The 16,528-nt window shown below is 44.9% G+C and overlaps 1 protein-coding gene across 6 annotated transcripts in view; it reads right to left on the bottom strand.

Moving 5' to 3' along the window:
• The window catches only part of LOC109038667 (fatty acyl-CoA hydrolase precursor, medium chain), a 135,131-nt gene that overhangs the window by 93,832 nt on the left and 24,771 nt on the right, over positions 1-16,528 (bottom strand). For 4 of the 6 annotated variants that reach the window (XM_072301878.1, XM_072301876.1, XM_072301875.1 and 1 more), the window contains exon 2: positions 11,572-12,174. The exons of 1 other annotated variant lie outside the window; for it this stretch is intronic. In XM_072301878.1, coding sequence (XP_072157979.1) covers positions 11,572-11,941 — 370 coding nt within the window. In that variant the 5' untranslated portion in view covers positions 11,942-12,174. Of the gene's footprint in view, positions 1-11,571; positions 13,810-16,528 lie in introns of those variants that run through there. One more of the 6 variants, XM_019053812.2, reaches the window with a different exon arrangement.

Raw genomic sequence — 16,528 nt, 5'->3', positions numbered from 1 at the left:
CGTATAAAGGAACAAAGGCGGCCATTACTGAAGAACTTCAGAGGAGAGGGATTCCTTACACCTTCAGAACCCTCGAAGAGGCCAGACATTTTTTTAAGGATTTATTGCAGCAAGAAAGTTCCAGTGCAAGTCAGAGGCAGTCAAGCAGTTCAATCCCTGACACTTTTTTTCCGTGCGGTCGAGCATTGAATCGCCAATTCTGACAAAGGCCGTGTGAACTTCAAAATTGTTGAACTTTGCTCCTAATGTTTTCCTTGTTTATCTTTATATTTGTCAATGCCGTACGTATGACGCTCGATTCTTGCTTGTTACTTTTCCAAAGAAACTTGGACTTTCACTCGGTTACAGCATCTCACGGAGTTACCGTCTCTTTCCCCCTCTCCTATCGACACAAATTTGGAAATTTGAGGCACAGATATTTTTGAAAGCGAGTGGACTGCACAGGATCGTGAGCGGAACAGAAGCATAAAATATCAATGAAACAACAACAACAAGACACACCATGGTGTTTTCAAAACAGGCGTGGCTACTTGAGGAAGAGAATGTAAGTTTCATTCCCTATTCTCAATTTCTATTCCCTCCTCAGATTACAGTTCGCTAAAGAATGGACGTTAAAAATTTACAAGTCCTTAATAAGTAGGTAATTGTTCGTTTATCAATTTTGAAAGTAAGAACTTGCCTACCGGTACCCGACGATTAAGGAGTAGGTCGGTGAATTGCAGTGGCATGGCGTGAATTGCGATGTATCGATTGTTCTGCCATATAAACCTATGGTAAAGAATCGATTATTAAGGTGTTCGCTGCGAACACCCCGTGTATCGATCCTTTTCCATTCGTTTAAACGGCATAAAAATCGATATATCGCAAAGCACGCCACGCTACCGGTGAATTTCTTATTAATTTGGCGGCGGTGCCCCGTTTCCGTTTTTTCTTAGTGCGGAAACCACCCTAAGCCTTACCCCACCCATCCCCCTCATCATAGACCGTTGCTTTGTGGTATATGAAAACGAAGCAGACACGCTAGAAAAATATTCGACAGAGCCCTTGCTACCCCGCCCTTTGTGCCACATTCTCCGCGGGCAAACCTGCCAGATGGTGCGGAAAAAGACCTTTTCAAATGAGCTGTGCCCCGTTACCAAAACTTATTAGTTTCTAGAATACGAAAATTTTAAATAATTCCTGCTCCGAATTTTGGATGTGAGATTTTTACGACCAGAGTTAAATTTAAGCCGCGGGAATGAAAAGCCATCGGCTACGAGTGCCTGTTTAGTCAAAATATAGGAGGAATATCAAAATACTCTCTAATAGTGCCCCAGAAATGGTAAAATTTCTCATTTTCTAGGTTTCAGCATATCCTTTCGGTGTTTAAACATTGCCAACTGTGGTGTAGCGTTTTGGTGTTCTAGAGGTTTTGGTGCCGTTTGGTGCTTTCTGGTGTTGCTTTTAGTGGGATTTAACAAACAAGCTCATAATTACGAGAGAACTTAAAGACTTCGACCAGTAAATAACTTGAGTTTACAGAGCACTAATTTTGAAAATTATAACTTTTTACTGGTAATTTAAACGGAAAAAGTGTCCTTCAATTATACAAAATCAATATGTTAAGTAATGAAGGAAAATTCTGTTAGGGAAATTCAATTTCCACTGATTCGAGCTTTCTTGTTTAACAAATCATAGTTGAGAGACGCGATACGCCTACGTGCATTGCATTTTTTTCACGAGAGGAGGACAAAACAAGACCGAGCGTTCGATCCAAGCGCTCAAAACTTTTTCAACAGACAAAGTTTTAGCGAAATATAGCAATATTATAGAAAGAAAGCCACAGAGTATTAAATGAATTTTTGCGCAGGCAGGAGCCGTTACATCACGTAGCTTGGGATCAGATTCTTCCCATTTTTGCCTTTGCGTATAATACTGCCGTGCTAAAAAAAAAAAAAAAAAACGCCGTATGAACATTCGAGAGTTGCCACATTTCCTTCAATAATAAAATGTTAATTTTTGAAGAAAGATGTGAGTACTTTTCTTTAAAATTTTCAGGGTCTTTAGGGGAAATTGCTAACAAAATTATTTGGAAAATTGAGAGGAAAATATTCATAAGTTCATCAGGAATTTTGTGTTTCATCGAAGGAAATTTGGCAACGCCTGAAGGTTCATACGGCGTTCTTCCTTAGCACGGCAGCATACTACCCCTCACGTCTGTACAAATTTTACGCCCTCCGAGTTGGTTTACAGCATGTTGCCGAATTTTATGCTTTAACCCGGTCCGAATGTTTCTGCGACGGTAATACACAGACTCATATGCGAATGAGTTAAATGTACTCCTAAGATAGGCACACAGGATGGTACAGAATTTGCTTCGCAGAATTTCTTCGGTTTTTGAAAGGACGTGCGTTAATGCATAATGACGGCGCAGAGATACAACTATTCGTGCTTGACGGATGTCCGTGTTGCATCTGCAAAATTGAAGGCGCGCTGGCGCGAGGCGTGAACTCACAGTGCTTCGCTGACTCGTCACTGGTAATAACCTACAATCGCGCTTAATGTTCTGAGGCCTTGCTATAAATCTCGTTCCTAAAGTGGATTACATTTTGCGATATTGTGATGCCTGGGGCAAAAGAGTGAAACGGTCATTTTGCCTTTGGGCCCCTAATTCTCAGCCCTTAATTCGCGGCGCGGCCCGGGAAAAGCTTTGAATTTCTTCGGGATTCAAAGTTTTCCTCGGGCAGCGCCGTGAATATTTTCTCACGCTAGCGGCGGAAACTGGGAGGTGGGACGTCGACAGAGCAGGTCAAGCGGATGTGTTCCAGCCGCTTGCCTTGCATTTTCATGCGTTTTGAGAAAACTGCCCAAGAACCACGCTTCTATCGGTTTCCGGCAGACACGCGAAGCTGCCAAATCGGTCAGAGGCCCGCACTGTTCCGGAGAGAATCTCTGAAAATTTTACGGGACTCTGATGAATTTGGCTGCGGCCCATGACATTGTCTGTCCGGCAATTCTTGGAAAGCGTGGTTTGGAGTCTGAATTTTTGCTGCTTCAGAATTTTCCCCAGCATTTTCCCATGGGAACCGACGCTTCCCTGGCATCTCTGGCCCAGGGTAGCGCCTAAACATCATCTCTGAAGTGAGTCGTGTTTTCTCAGGCACAGAGGTGGGTACAAGAGGCGTAGGCCCAGTCCCTCCTGTGTTTTGCGACTGTGTGATTCGGTCGTTTGCGGGATCGCGTGTTGCGGAGTTTCGTATGTGGTTTTGTTATTTTCGAGAGGTCTTTACCTAAAAAGTTCTGCTTTGTGTTCTAACCATTTCACTAACGTTTAACTAAATTTTAAGGGTAAAACCAAACTTAATCGTCGTTCGAGACGAAGTACGTCTGATTATAATCTAGTGTTGTGTATTTCTGTGTTTTAAATGTGAATGAATTTTGAGTGGCCCGTGATTAAATTCTGTGTTGGCATCGGTTCTCCATTCCTATCGGCTTCTTCTACCATCCTCCTTCGATCTTAGGGCATCCAGCACCCGTTTGGCCACATTCGGTATTGATCATTCGAGCGGTGCGGTCGTGCTCTCGCCGGAGAAAAGCTAGTGAAAATTCGCGGATGCTTTGACTTTCGAATCGTGTAAACGGGCGAAGTCCACTCATCGCGGTCGGACACGGTCAGGAGCCGAGCGATACTTGTGATCAAAGAAATCCTCAGGCCAGGTTTGGCAGCATTAAAAACCAAATACCTATACTAGTCCGTTCTTGAGTCTATTCTTCGTGTTTTGGAGTTGTCAAGGGCTCCTATCCCCTAAAACCTTGACTGGTGGAAATTCGCCCCCGATAACATCTGCTCGTCACTCCCGGGTCTGTTGGCCAGGAGGGTGGCGTGCGTTTCAAGAGCCTAGAAACCCACCGGTGGCTGTGGGCAGGTGGGTTTCCGCGCGCATTTTCCGGGCCGGCGGGCTTTGGTCCCAGAGTGTGAGAGAGGCTGGAAATGTGCGCGGAGGATCATTTGTTTGGAGTTGCTGGTGGTGTTGATGATTTGTTGCGCGCCTCGGAGTCGTAATTGGGCAATTTGTTTGGGAAAACTAGGCGAGAAGTGTGTCGGATGTTGGGCGTGGACCCGAAGCTATAAAAGTGTGGATAGTCAAGTGTAATATGGTTAGAAATTTTTTTGTATGAAAAGCCGAAAAGTAAATTAGGTTTCAGTAATTACGTGTGTCAGCTTGATGCTTTAGGTTTTTTTTTTCGTAATGAGGGCCTTCATGTGTTATATTTTGCAAAAAGAACGGGAATGTCCCGTTTCTCGAGTATTAGCGAAGCTTTGTAAAGGCTGGGAGCTTTTGCGGGCGGAAGTGGCAAAAGCAAAGGAGCACCACAAGGCGGCCTTTGATGACCGCCATCAGCCCATAAAATTACAACCCGGCGATGCAGTTTTGTGTTTTGACCCGAATAAAAAAGTAGGAGTATCGGAAAAGCTGCGGAAAAAACGGGAACGCGAACCAGGAACCATTGTTAGGCAACTGCGACCTGGGGCATTCGAAGTACAGTGGGGCGACATGAAGGAGGAAATTGACGGCGAGAGGTTGAAAAAATATCATCCACGCGCAGAAAAGGCGGAGAGATCAGAGCAGTCAGCGGAAGGAGACCCCACTCTGGATGAGCAGGCCACCTATAACCTGAGGCCTAGGAAATTATTGCCCCCATGAAAAGCACCGGAGGCACGAACAAACGCCAGGACACGAGCCGCCGGTAAGGAGAACATTCTCTGCCCGATCTGGCAACCCTGCGAAGGTGAGGCGCAAGTTAAGATCAACGCGTCGAGCAGTAAAGTGTCGGGGGAAAAATTGGGGACATAAATATTTTCAAGTTATCTCCACATTTTCGGAACTCAGCCAAATTGCCGTTCCGAAAAAATTGGATGGATCAGGTATGTAAGCGCTGCGGGATTCAGGGTAGTCACTCTGCGGCATCCAGATCTGGACATCTCACCCACGAACCCTCAAATTTTGGACCCGCGGACTAGCTACGCTCCTACGCCTTCCTCTCTCCGCAGCGCAGAACCATCTCACCCACGGACCCTCAAATATTGGACCCTCGGACTCGCTACGCTTTTACGCCTTCCTCTCTACGCACCGCAGATCCAACTCCCGACCCTTCGGACCTTCAGTCCTCGGACCTTGCTGTGCACCTCTATCGATCAACTACACAATGGCCTATCATTCAGCATTGTTATCCAGATCCAAGGCGCACCCCGGCTTCCTGCGGCGTCCCCAAGGCGGCTGCGGTACCTAGGCTTCACGACGGTGGAAATGGGGCTGGCAAGGAAAATAGTCGTAGATTTGGATACCGAGATCGACCTCCCATCCGACAGCTGCCGGCAAGCATGGGGTCTTATCAAGGCGGCCTGGAAGAAACTGGGGCACGCAGTGCGAAACTTCTGGTACTGTTTGAGACGAGGAATTACGATGGACACACCTGCGGCGTCCCCAAGAGCAGCGGTACCTAGGCTTCACAACGGCGGAGATGGGGCCGGCAAGGAAAATACTCGTTGACTGGGATACGGAGCCAGAAAGCATAATGTGTGAGGAGACGCCCAATATTCCCAGACAATTCATCATTACAGGGGGAAATTGGCAATGTCAGAAGGAGCACCGACTTTAGGAAAAATGCTGATGTCCGCTGGGAAATGCGCATGCGCGCCGCCGGCCGACCCGAGTGTAGGGAGCTGGGCGACTTGCTCGGACGCTCAAGGAAAGTCAGTCTTCGCTACACGGTCGTCTGGTGCTTGTGCTGAGGGCTCAAGCCTGCACTTCCGCGTCATCGACGAGCCGATAGGTCAGACGGACGACTCCGGTTGTTCCAAAATACCGTTCATATTTTTGGAGTCTCTTTCCCCTTTTTTAGCTATCCTTTCAGTCTTGTCGATCTCTTTTCAGCTGATAGGATTTGTCAACACAGAAAAATATAATCGGAAATCAGTCAGGGACAGACTCGTTCTTTCTTCATTGACTACATTTTCCATTTTTTGGAGGGTCAACGACCCCCCAGAGCGACCACTGTCCGACGCAACAGTCCCCCCTGGAGCTCTGTGACGTCAGCTCGAGATATCTCTATTTAGAGACGTCCCGTCGGCTGACGTCGCGACGCTCCAGCTACGTCCCCCTGACGACCCTGATCAGGGTCATCACAAATGGAATGTGGCCCTAGAAACGTAAGTGATATGGCCCTATTCCATTACAGCTTCCTGCTCCAACAAATTGGCGAGTTCCTCCACAACCTATACCTAACGGGACAAACCAAGCTGTCCTTGCCTTTGCAGCAAGATTGCGAGCCCTAGTGTGAGGAGACGCCCAATTTTCCCAGACAATGCGTCATTTCAGGGGGAAATTGGCAACGTCAGGAGGAGCACCGACTTTAGGAAAAATGCTGATGTCCGCTGGGAAATGCGCATGCGCGCCGCCGGCCGACCCGAGCGTAGGGAGCTGGGCCACTTGCTCCGACGCTCGAGGAAAGCCAGTCTTCGCAACGTGGTCGTCTTGTGCAAGTGCTCAGGGCTCCGGTCTGCACTCGTACGTCATTGACGAACCGCAAAAATCAGACGAACGACTCCGGCTCGTTTTTCAGCACCGGATATTCCTTTCCGAGTCTCTTCCCTTTTAGCGGTCCCATTTCAGTCTTGTCGGGCTCTTGTCCATCGGAATAGGATTGTTCAACTCCAAACAAAGGAATACATTTGAAAAGATCGTCAAGGATAGATTTTGTCTTCTTCATTGACTTCTTCATTTTTGGGAGGGTCACCGACTGCCCCCCCCCCCCCCCCCCAAAGCCCCCACTGTTGTGTTGCGTCGTGGTCTGCACGAGATCTCTCTCTATAGAGAGACCACGGGCGACCACTGTCCGACACAACAGCCCCCCCCCCCCTTGGAGTCCTGTGACGTCAGCTCCTCACACTAGGGTGGGTTGGAAACTGAACTTATGTCAACTTAGGGTTACGTTAATGGTCATACTTCCTTTTGAGCGGTTTTTTTTTTATTTTTCACTCAATTTCGTGTCTGAATTTGTCCCAATTTTCGTTGATGTCTGCTTTCGTTGGGACGATAGCTTTATTGAGGGTAAAGGTGATAAAAAGAGGTGACTAATGAAACCATGGTTTGGAACTTATACCATTGAGGCTGGCTCTTGGAAAAAAGCGGTTAAGCTGGGGGAACTGAGGGATTTGGCAAAAACCAAATTTCCTCAGTATTTCAGAGACGGAAGGGAATCGTCTAAGGTTGAACTCGGACAGTTGGTTGATCAATTAGAGGAGCAAGACATGTTGTCATGGGGTTTGATCCAATTTGGTGCTGAGATTAGCCCGGGGCACAAGTCGTCCTAGTGGAAGAGCGAGGCGTGGATGAGGAGAATGTGGTTAGGGAGAAAGTGGAGTCAAGTAGGAGAAAATTCTCTAGTGAAAAGGAGGTGGTTCAAAATCTGGAAGTGGATGAAAATAGGTTTGGGTTTATAAGAAACTGGAACTATTTGAATAGGTGCTAGAGCTAGAATTTATAAGTTCATAAATATCAGCTGTTGAAGGATCAGCGATGAGAAACTAGTGCCAGCACCCTAAAAATCCTTAAGGGCAGTCGAACGAGAATGCCAATTCTTGTTTGAATGGGAGCCAGTCGCAAGACTAGTCATTTTAGAGGAGCCAGAGATTGCATGACAATGTGAAACCGTGGATTATTCAGAGCGGTGCGGCAACTGCGTAGCTTTCACTTTCGCCGGAAAAACGGTGATAAACGGCCTCGAAGACCCCTCTCGCTGTTTCACTAATTTTCAACGTTTGCTTTCCCTAAGTACTTTTGGCATTTAACGTGTTCCCGAGAACTTGGCGGTGTCCAGGAAACAGAACAATCTCCCACGTTTTGTCGGTGGAAGGTCTACAACACGTCGCGAAATTACCTGTGTGAGACACTCACAGTCAAATCTGAAATATTTTGTGGGTACTTTAGTGTACTCTAAGTGTTTGTTTTAAATCAAGATCACGAAAATTTCTTAATTTTATGCCAATTCCATTAGCTTCCCCGTGGCCACAATTATTCTTTTTCTTAGCGTAGTAGCTACAATTGTCGAAAAGAAAATACAATTATCATAATTAGATGAAAAATAATATCAATAGATAAGGGAAATTTAAGTTTGTTTCTATTACTACATATAGATGAAAAATCATCAGTACTTATTATATTAGTAACGATAGTTACAACTAGAATTTTAATTTACTACCCTCTTACGCAAAACAATCATCACTTTTAATGAACATGTAGCATTCGGTAGAGTTTACACTTAATTCTTGGATTCCAGTCAAAGTCATGAAAATCCTCTCGTCATAAGACGATATCATTGGCTTTTTTAATATGTAAGGCTAAATTTTAGAAAGTTTTCTCATTTTAAAACCATTACTTTTATCAGTTATGACTCAATATGAAGAGAGGCTTGGTTTTTAAAAGAAGGCTAAACTTTAATATGGAGATCGGATGGAATAAATACAAGAGATGCAACTATTTAAACTCGGAAGCGATGCTGTATTGCCTGCATAAAAATCTGAAGGCGCTCCGGCTGATTCCGGGAAATTGTTGATGGGTAACTGTTCCGCTTAAAGATAGATTAATGACCGCGTTCTGGTATGTTACATTTACATTGATGTAGGTGCAATCAGAGGAGGCGTAGCTAGGGGGTCCTGCTTCTCCGTTTCATATTCAGCCGCAATCCTCAAAAGAATCGTGGTTGAATTTATTTTTTTCCAATTTATACATTTTTTAGACGATTTTAAAATGTTTAATCAATCAAATTTACGTATTAAACTTCGTGCTATAGTACAAACAGTACTGTGCACTGCATTTCAGAATCGTGTTGTCAAAGCGAAAGCTCAAATCGCTGCGTTTTCACTGACCATCCTTAGGCCCAGCGATATTTCAGGGCTCCAAGTCCAGCCTTCTTTTTATCGCGAAAGTGCGGATTGACGTTTTTCGGAGCACGCGTAAATAAGTGATGGGTGAAAAAAGCTCGAAAACCAGCGAAGATAAGAGTGTGAACAATATAGCCTCGGTTACAAACTATCTTGGTGTCTAGAGGTGGATATCTAAGGATCTGTGATTTTGTATCATGTAGCCAAAATCCAGAACGCTGACTCAGGCGATTTTCTCGGAGTTTCCACGTGGGAAGTCACGTGAAAACCAAATGAAACCATTGTGAAATACCAATATGAGCAGGGAATTCGAAACAACGCTTGTTTTCACGCATCCCTTAGGAAATGACAAGAATCATATAGGTTGTGGATAATCTCTCGCGGTTAGTTGTAAATAAGGAATAAACTACTCCTGGAGTCCTCCCGTCGCATCCCAAGAAATTCATCCCTATCACCCCCCTGTCTTTGTTCTTTCGGTATAGTTGGTTGTGCTTTTAGTATGACGTTTTCAGTTTTTGATTCATTGGTGTTTGTGCATGCAAATTTATCATCCCTTATCAACCCTCCCCATCCCAAAACTACACGGAGCTGGTCGTAGCCCCGTATTCTCCAAATTACGACCTGGTGGATATTCGCCCCCTTCCCGTTTGGTTTATTGTTTGAGTTTTTTTAATTAGTGTTTTTGTTTTTTTAGTTTGCCCCTTAGTTTTTTTTTTCAAGTTTCCCCAACCTGTTGTAGGTACAAGACGTATTCTTGTAGAAGTTACCTTTTATTTACATAAAATTTGTTTCCACAAATTGAACAATTTTTTGGAAGGACAAAGTTGAGCCTCTGAGGGCTGCTAGCCTGAAATTTCAAAAAAATGCAAAGGCAATACTTCAAATGGTGGAGGCCCCCGGTGATCGTTTGAAATTACGTTTCTATTATTTTTAGTAGCACATTTCAAATTAAGTTTATATTTTAATTGATAAAGTTTTTGAAATATCCTCTATTATGTATGTTTCCTTCTGAAGAGGAGCCGATCATTTTCCTTTAAAACACACAAAGAAAGAAAAAAAAGAAGGAAAAAACGCGCCGGTAAAAATTGGCAGTAGAATCTATGTTCCAAAATACCATAGACCTACAGCCGGCTGAAGGATTTCCAATAGCTTCCATAGCCGGCTACACAATTTCTTATAGCCTTTTATAGCCGATGACGATTAAGCAACAACCAGGCGATAAAGTGTATGCAAAACGTTACTAATTACGGATGCTAGGACTTAGTGAGTTTTTGGACTACTGCTCTCTTTTTGGGCAGTAGTATCTTGTTTTATTTTGCGAGAAAGCTCCGTACTTTTGATGGACGCCTGCCATTCCTAATATATTAGAGCGCCTTCAGTTTCGTATGATACTGTGCAATACCTCTGGTGTGAAATAGTTGCTTCAAGCGCCGTGGCTCGCTCCGGCGCATTCGCGCCTACAAACCTAACAGGGATACTTCACGCATTGCGCAATGCGTGAAGTATCCCTGTTAGGCTTGTAGGCGCCAGTGCGTCGCCGTTCTGCTTTGTGTTGGGCACTAATATTTAATCTGGCGGAGTTAGCGTTATTCAACTCGTGATTTTGAAATGTTTGCACATCCTGTATGAATTGATCTCATTTTAATTGATGAAAAAAAATATTTATTTAAGAAAAATATAATGTGTGTTTTGTAAATATTAAGGTGGTCCCGTATCAAACTTTATGATTTCCAAAGCACACGAATTTCTACACAATTTCTTATAGCCTTTTATAATAGACGGCGAAAAAGCAACAGTCAGGCGATAAAGTGTAAAGCCCGGCGACAGGAACTATAGCCCGGCTGCATAATTATTTATCGCTTCGTATAGCCCGGCCGTACGATTCTCTCCGCATTCTACAGACAGCTATATGATTTTCTGTAGCCTTCTTTAGCCGGCTGTAAGAATTCTATGGTATTTTGAAACGCAGCTCTTATCGCTAATTTTTACCAGGGCGTCAAATGAGAGACTCAAATGAATCAGTGCAGGAGGAAATATTGGATTGCATTTTGCAAAAAGGAACCACTAGCATTGCAATGATGCTAAGATTGTGCAACTTCATCTTTTGCAATAAAATTGCGGAAATCGTGAAAAACAATGAAATTCAGATGGTAATTTTTGTCTTAAATTTGCAGTTTTTAGCGAGTAAAATAGAAACCATTAATGGATAATCGGGGTTTTCCTCCAAGACAAAAGGAGTTGCACAATCTTAGCAACATTGCAATGCTAGTGGTTCCTTTTTGCAAAACGCAATCCTATTATTCACTTACGCAATGTCTTATTATATCCGTGCAACATTGTTAAAAACATTTCGTCACCTTCCAGGCAAAGTATCACAAGCGCCAAGCGACGTTTAAAAATTTCCGCCGCCATTTTATTTCTTTACTGAGAAATTGTTGGTTGAATCTGTTTGGAAATTTCACTAAATTTTATCGGCAGCACAAAGAAAATTCAGTGAAATTTTCGGACAGCTTCGTTGAACAATTTCTCTGTAAAAAAATAAAATGGCGGCGGAAATTTTTAAACGTCGCATGGCGCTTGTGATACTTTGCCTGGAAGGTGACGATTTACCCTTGAGACCCCAACCCTATTTTTAAAAGCTAGCTTACCTTCAGGCAAGAAGATGTTAAGGTAGAGGCAATCCTCGTGGAAGACGATCTTCTCGTCCGGCAGGAGCTTGGTGACGAGGCGGTCATGCTTGCGGAGGGCGTCCTCGCTCTGCATGCACGCGTTGCGGAAGAACGTAGCATCGCGAAGTCCCTTCCACGCCGGCGGGGGGTCGCTCCTGGGCGGGAGGAAGCGTCGCTCCTTGAGCGGCGGCTCGGCGTACGGGATGCCGAGGTAGGCGATGGCCCTCTGGGACCGCGAGACGGTGATCTCTTTGCCGAAGACGGCGCCTTGGCCGGGAATCGTCACCGTGGGCGGGGGTCGAGCCGCGAAGCACCAGCCCAGCCACACCAGCAGGAGCCACCAGCGCATAGCACCAGACTGGCCGCTCCTCGCCCGCGCTGCGCCCTCACACCCTTGCGGCGGCGCATTCCGCTCCCCTCAGCCGCCCCATCGCCCATCGCCAACGCTCCCACCCCCCGCCCCCCGCATCACCCCCGACGCACGCACGCAACCCTTATCACAGAATCAGTTCGCTTTATCACTGCCGGATCCGGGTTTTATGGGATGGGTGACTTTTCACTTGGTATTGCGGCTCCTGCGGACTGATAATTGAAATTGATAGACAAAGCTACGGACAAAGAAGACATAGGGAGTATGGAGCGATTTTATCGGTTGAAATGGGTGGTTTCTCCAGACAAAGGGAGAAAACGATAGACTAACTGTCGGGTCTCTCGTGCCGTTACTTAGTCTATTACCTACCTCCTTCGTCCATTGCAACCACCCGCTTCCACCAATAGAATCTCTCCATATCTCTTTTGTCTCCTTTGTCTATAGCTTTGTCTATCAATTTCAATAATCGGCCCGCAGACCGCGTCTACTTTCGTGATCTGGTTCTTAGAGCTTCGATTGATCCTTCGATTTAGTGAGCGAGGCTCTTGATCTGATCTTCTACACTCAAAAAAAAAAAAAAAAACTTTGGATCTAGAGTCCAGGCTCTTGAAAACGTCGACAAGAAAAAGTACTCTTGATTCAACCAGAATCTAGCTTAAATCGAGAACCAAGCCTCTTAATTTAAGCGGATTTCGTTTTGATTCAAGCAAAAATCCGATTGAATCAAGAGTATTTTTCCTCGTCGATGTTTTCGAGAGTCGGGAATCTAGATCAAATGTGTTTTTTTTTCCAGTGTAAAGTGACGTGAAAATCTAATAGAGGTAAGAGAATATCAGTAAGAAAAGAAGTGGACTTAGAGCGCTGCCATGAAGTGCTTAATTGAGGGACACTTCCAGAGCAGTGTAGCGCCACTGGCCGTCATGTAACATGCTAAGGAAGTCAGTTCATCATGTAAATTTTTTGTTGAAGAGAAAAAAATCCCGGTGCCCCCGGCGGTTTCTGCACCTCACGGGTTCTTCTGTAAATTTTTTCTCGATGGAAATGCTACGCCATTTTAAACAAATATTTTTTTACTTAGAAAAACGTATGAGGAATGTTTTCTATTTTTTCTATACTCATGCGCAACACGGCCATTTTCTTTTGTTATCATCTTTTGGCCACAGAAAAAATGGTGGTGGAGGCCCGGTCGTCCCTAGTAACGAAGCTTTGTAGTAAAGTACCTAATGTTTCTTTTAGTTCCGTGATATTTATATTTTTATCAAATTGTTATATTTTTTTTATTAGTTTCGAATCCGGTGTAATTTTGAGTTTAAGGTCCTTCCGTTCCGTAGAGTTATATGGGTGAACCAGGCATTCACTCGATGCAAGACTTTTCGAGTCAAGTGTATACCGAGGATTGGTGCCTCAACCCCAACTGGTTCTTCACCTGGTCGGATTGAAAAGCTCGATTCAATCCCTGGTGCTATCGGGCAGACTAACAGAGTCCCTGGTCAGGGATACGACCGAAGAAAAGATATCATGACGGAGCGGTCGTCGGGGACCTTTCTCAATGCAGGGTTACTCTGAAGCTGGTCGAGGGGTCACGGATTGTGAGCTGCAATGCAAAGGCTTGGCGAGGAGGTGCAGTTTTTTTTTCGTCGGCTACATCAAGGAATTAAGATGTGAGGGCAATTCTCGTGACAACTCAACTCTCGGGCAACGTAGGACCAGCGCAGGAGCACAGCGAATTGGATGGGGAACTACCGTTTTGGCTTGATCATCGACCTTTCCATTGGCACAAGATGCATCTGCAGTATACGTCGAATTTTTATTAGATATTAATTATGTATTTATTCTGTATTTTCATGTATATCGTTCCAGCGTCTCTTTCTTTGTTTTTTTAAGGGGCCATTTAAAGCAGGGGGAATGAAACGGGGCCGTACATCTCATGTACGGACCCATTTTGGTCGAACTCTGGCTTCGCGCGCAGAGTTGCGACCTCTGTTTCGGCACGTTCTTGCTCAGCTTGTTTTGGGTAGCGGCGCGAGGCGAGCTTTCTCGGGGCCGAATATTGGGCCCAATATCCGGTCTTGGCCATGGGTCGCCTCGTCCGCTGCTATAAAACAGCTGATCAATCGACGTGCCGGGGTCTAACGTTTATTCAAAGAGGCCCGCAGCCCTACGCGCGAGTAGAAGGAGTTTTGAAGTAGAGTTTTGAAGTAGAAGTTTCGAAGTAGAGTTTTTGAAGTAGAAGTTTAAAGTGTGTTTTGAAGTAGAAGTTTTAAAGTGTGTTTTGTTATACTGTCTGTTATACCTGTGAATAATATATTTCTACCCGAAAAATACCCTGCCAATCGGCGTTGTTCCTCAGCTCTACCTACCCAGCCACCAGAGCTCCCCCCCCCCCCCCTTACACTGGTAGCCTCGGATTTTAAAGTTTATACTGTCCTTGGTTATCAGGCGGTTAACTCTTGTAAAAAATGTCCTACTGAGTCTCCTTAATTTTCGAGTTCTGTTAATACATGTGAATTCTCTTTATTTAGTTCCAGGAACTCTAGCTGTTGCCAAAAAAAGGTACCGATCGGGCAGTCGAGTTTCTTTGAAAAAATTAATAGCGAGTGGGTTTTTTCAGTAGACAAACCGACGAAAGTGGGGATTAAGTGCGGCACGGGCCACGAGTTTCGAGAGTTGACAGGGGCAGGAGTGCTGCGTGGTGTAAAGGAGTGCACCGTGAGTTCAGATGAACTCATGTTGCTCGGAGGAGCGAAGTTCACCCGTGAAATGGGTGGGATTTGGAACGACCCATTGATCTGTCATGGTGTGTTGGCGAGTCATAGAGATGTGTCGATGACCGGTCGACTAAGGTGACGCAAGAGTGTGTTTACATTCTTGCTTCATCTTAGGCGGTCGTGCGTCTCAAAGCGCTATATTGTAGTGGTACGGCTAAAACCTTGGGGTTTTACCGTTCCACTAAGAGGAAATATACTTGTTCGTGCGTTATCACGGAGTTTTCACGAGCAAGGTGGGTCAAGCGTTTCAGACGGCGAGGTCATTTTGAGACGTGTTTGTTTTGAGCCGCGTCCAAAAGTTCCGGGACGAACCGCGGTCGCGGAAAAGCGGAGCTTTCGCGCGCTGCTTAAAGGAAGCATGGAAGCTTTGGCTCGGGGTCAGTCTTGAGTCTTCACGCGAAAGTTGGCCCGGTCAGCCCCTGTCAGAGCAGCGAGAGCGTTCCCGCGCAAATCGGGTTTTCATTGGTATAGTGTTGTTTGTAAAAATAGAGGTTTCCACACCGAAAGTGGTCTAGTTGTCTTAGTTCCTTAGTTTTAGTATCCCCCCGCACTTCATAGTGTAGGCGCCGGGCTTTGAGCAAGTCATCAAAAAAGTCGATTCCGGTACCCCCCATCTGTTTTTTTTTTATTGTTTTTCTCAAAAGTGTTTTGTTTTATTAAGTGTGTTAAATCAAGCTGTTCGGTGTTAAGTCAAGCGGGTCTTTGCAAACAGGAAGGTGAGTCATAACATCATTACATTACTAGTTATGTTAGTACTAAAAGGCATACTAGTCCTTTTCTTCACATGATCCCATGTATGTAAAATTCAAGTCATCCGAAGGCCGGGTGTTTTATGTACACCACACAAAATTAATAGAAACCCTAAGAGTAGCTTTCCCTAAAAAAATTTCCGAAAGGGGAACCCGTTTCTGAGCAACTAGTAGCGCATTACGCAAAGCAGCTAACCCAGGAGAAAGTCAACTCCTTAGAGTTATTTGAAGTTAAACCTACCGAGTGGATACCCTGTAAAAAAACTGGCAAAATAAGTAACGTTTATCAAGGAAATACACCCGCGGTACATTCAGAACTAGAAAAAAGAGGTTTCCAATGGTGCTTTTCGGGTGCTGACAGTTTTAGTATCCCCCCGCATTTCTATATATAAAGACAGCAGCATCCATGCTACTAGAGCGGGTTCTGATAGAGAAGTTGACTGGCTATCACTTCTTCATATCAGACATATTCTGCTTAACCTAGCTGAGCGTCTCGCCAGGTTATTCTCTATGCGAGTATAGCCCTCCCCCCTACCAACTTCGAAGCCTTTATAGCATCTCTCTCTCTATAGAGTATTCTGTTAGCATGTGAGTAGCTTAATACATATATCTATGTACCTATAGATACGGAGTTGTACCTTATCGTCCCTTATCTCCCATATAGAGCATGATCCGCACCCAGTAACATGACATGCACCCAGTAACATGACAGATCCTTTCAGTCGACGGTACTGAATTGCTCTCTCGCAATGGAGAGGAAGCGCTGCGGGAAGAGGAGGAGAGGCACGTTGGCCTCGAGCATTCGGGACTATGCGAAACAAGTTAAAGGAGATTTACAACTTAACGCCTTTCTGGATCGCTTGTCCGATATGCGACAATCGGAACCGCGTATTCCCGTCCAAATTCACCTGAACAGCCTCACAATAGTCATGGGTGTAGCCGTAGTAGCAGTGATTATTTTAGCATTTAAATTAAGAAGGGGACTATTGGGAGTTCGTCTGCAGGACGATAGAATCGATTATCGATAGAATTGATCATCGATTATCTTA

This window comes from Bemisia tabaci, chromosome 6 (assembly GCF_918797505.1).
Source record: "Bemisia tabaci chromosome 6, PGI_BMITA_v3".
Lineage (NCBI taxonomy): Eukaryota > Metazoa > Arthropoda > Insecta > Hemiptera > Aleyrodidae > Bemisia > Bemisia tabaci.
This window is presented reverse-complemented; position numbering and strand designations above follow the sequence as displayed.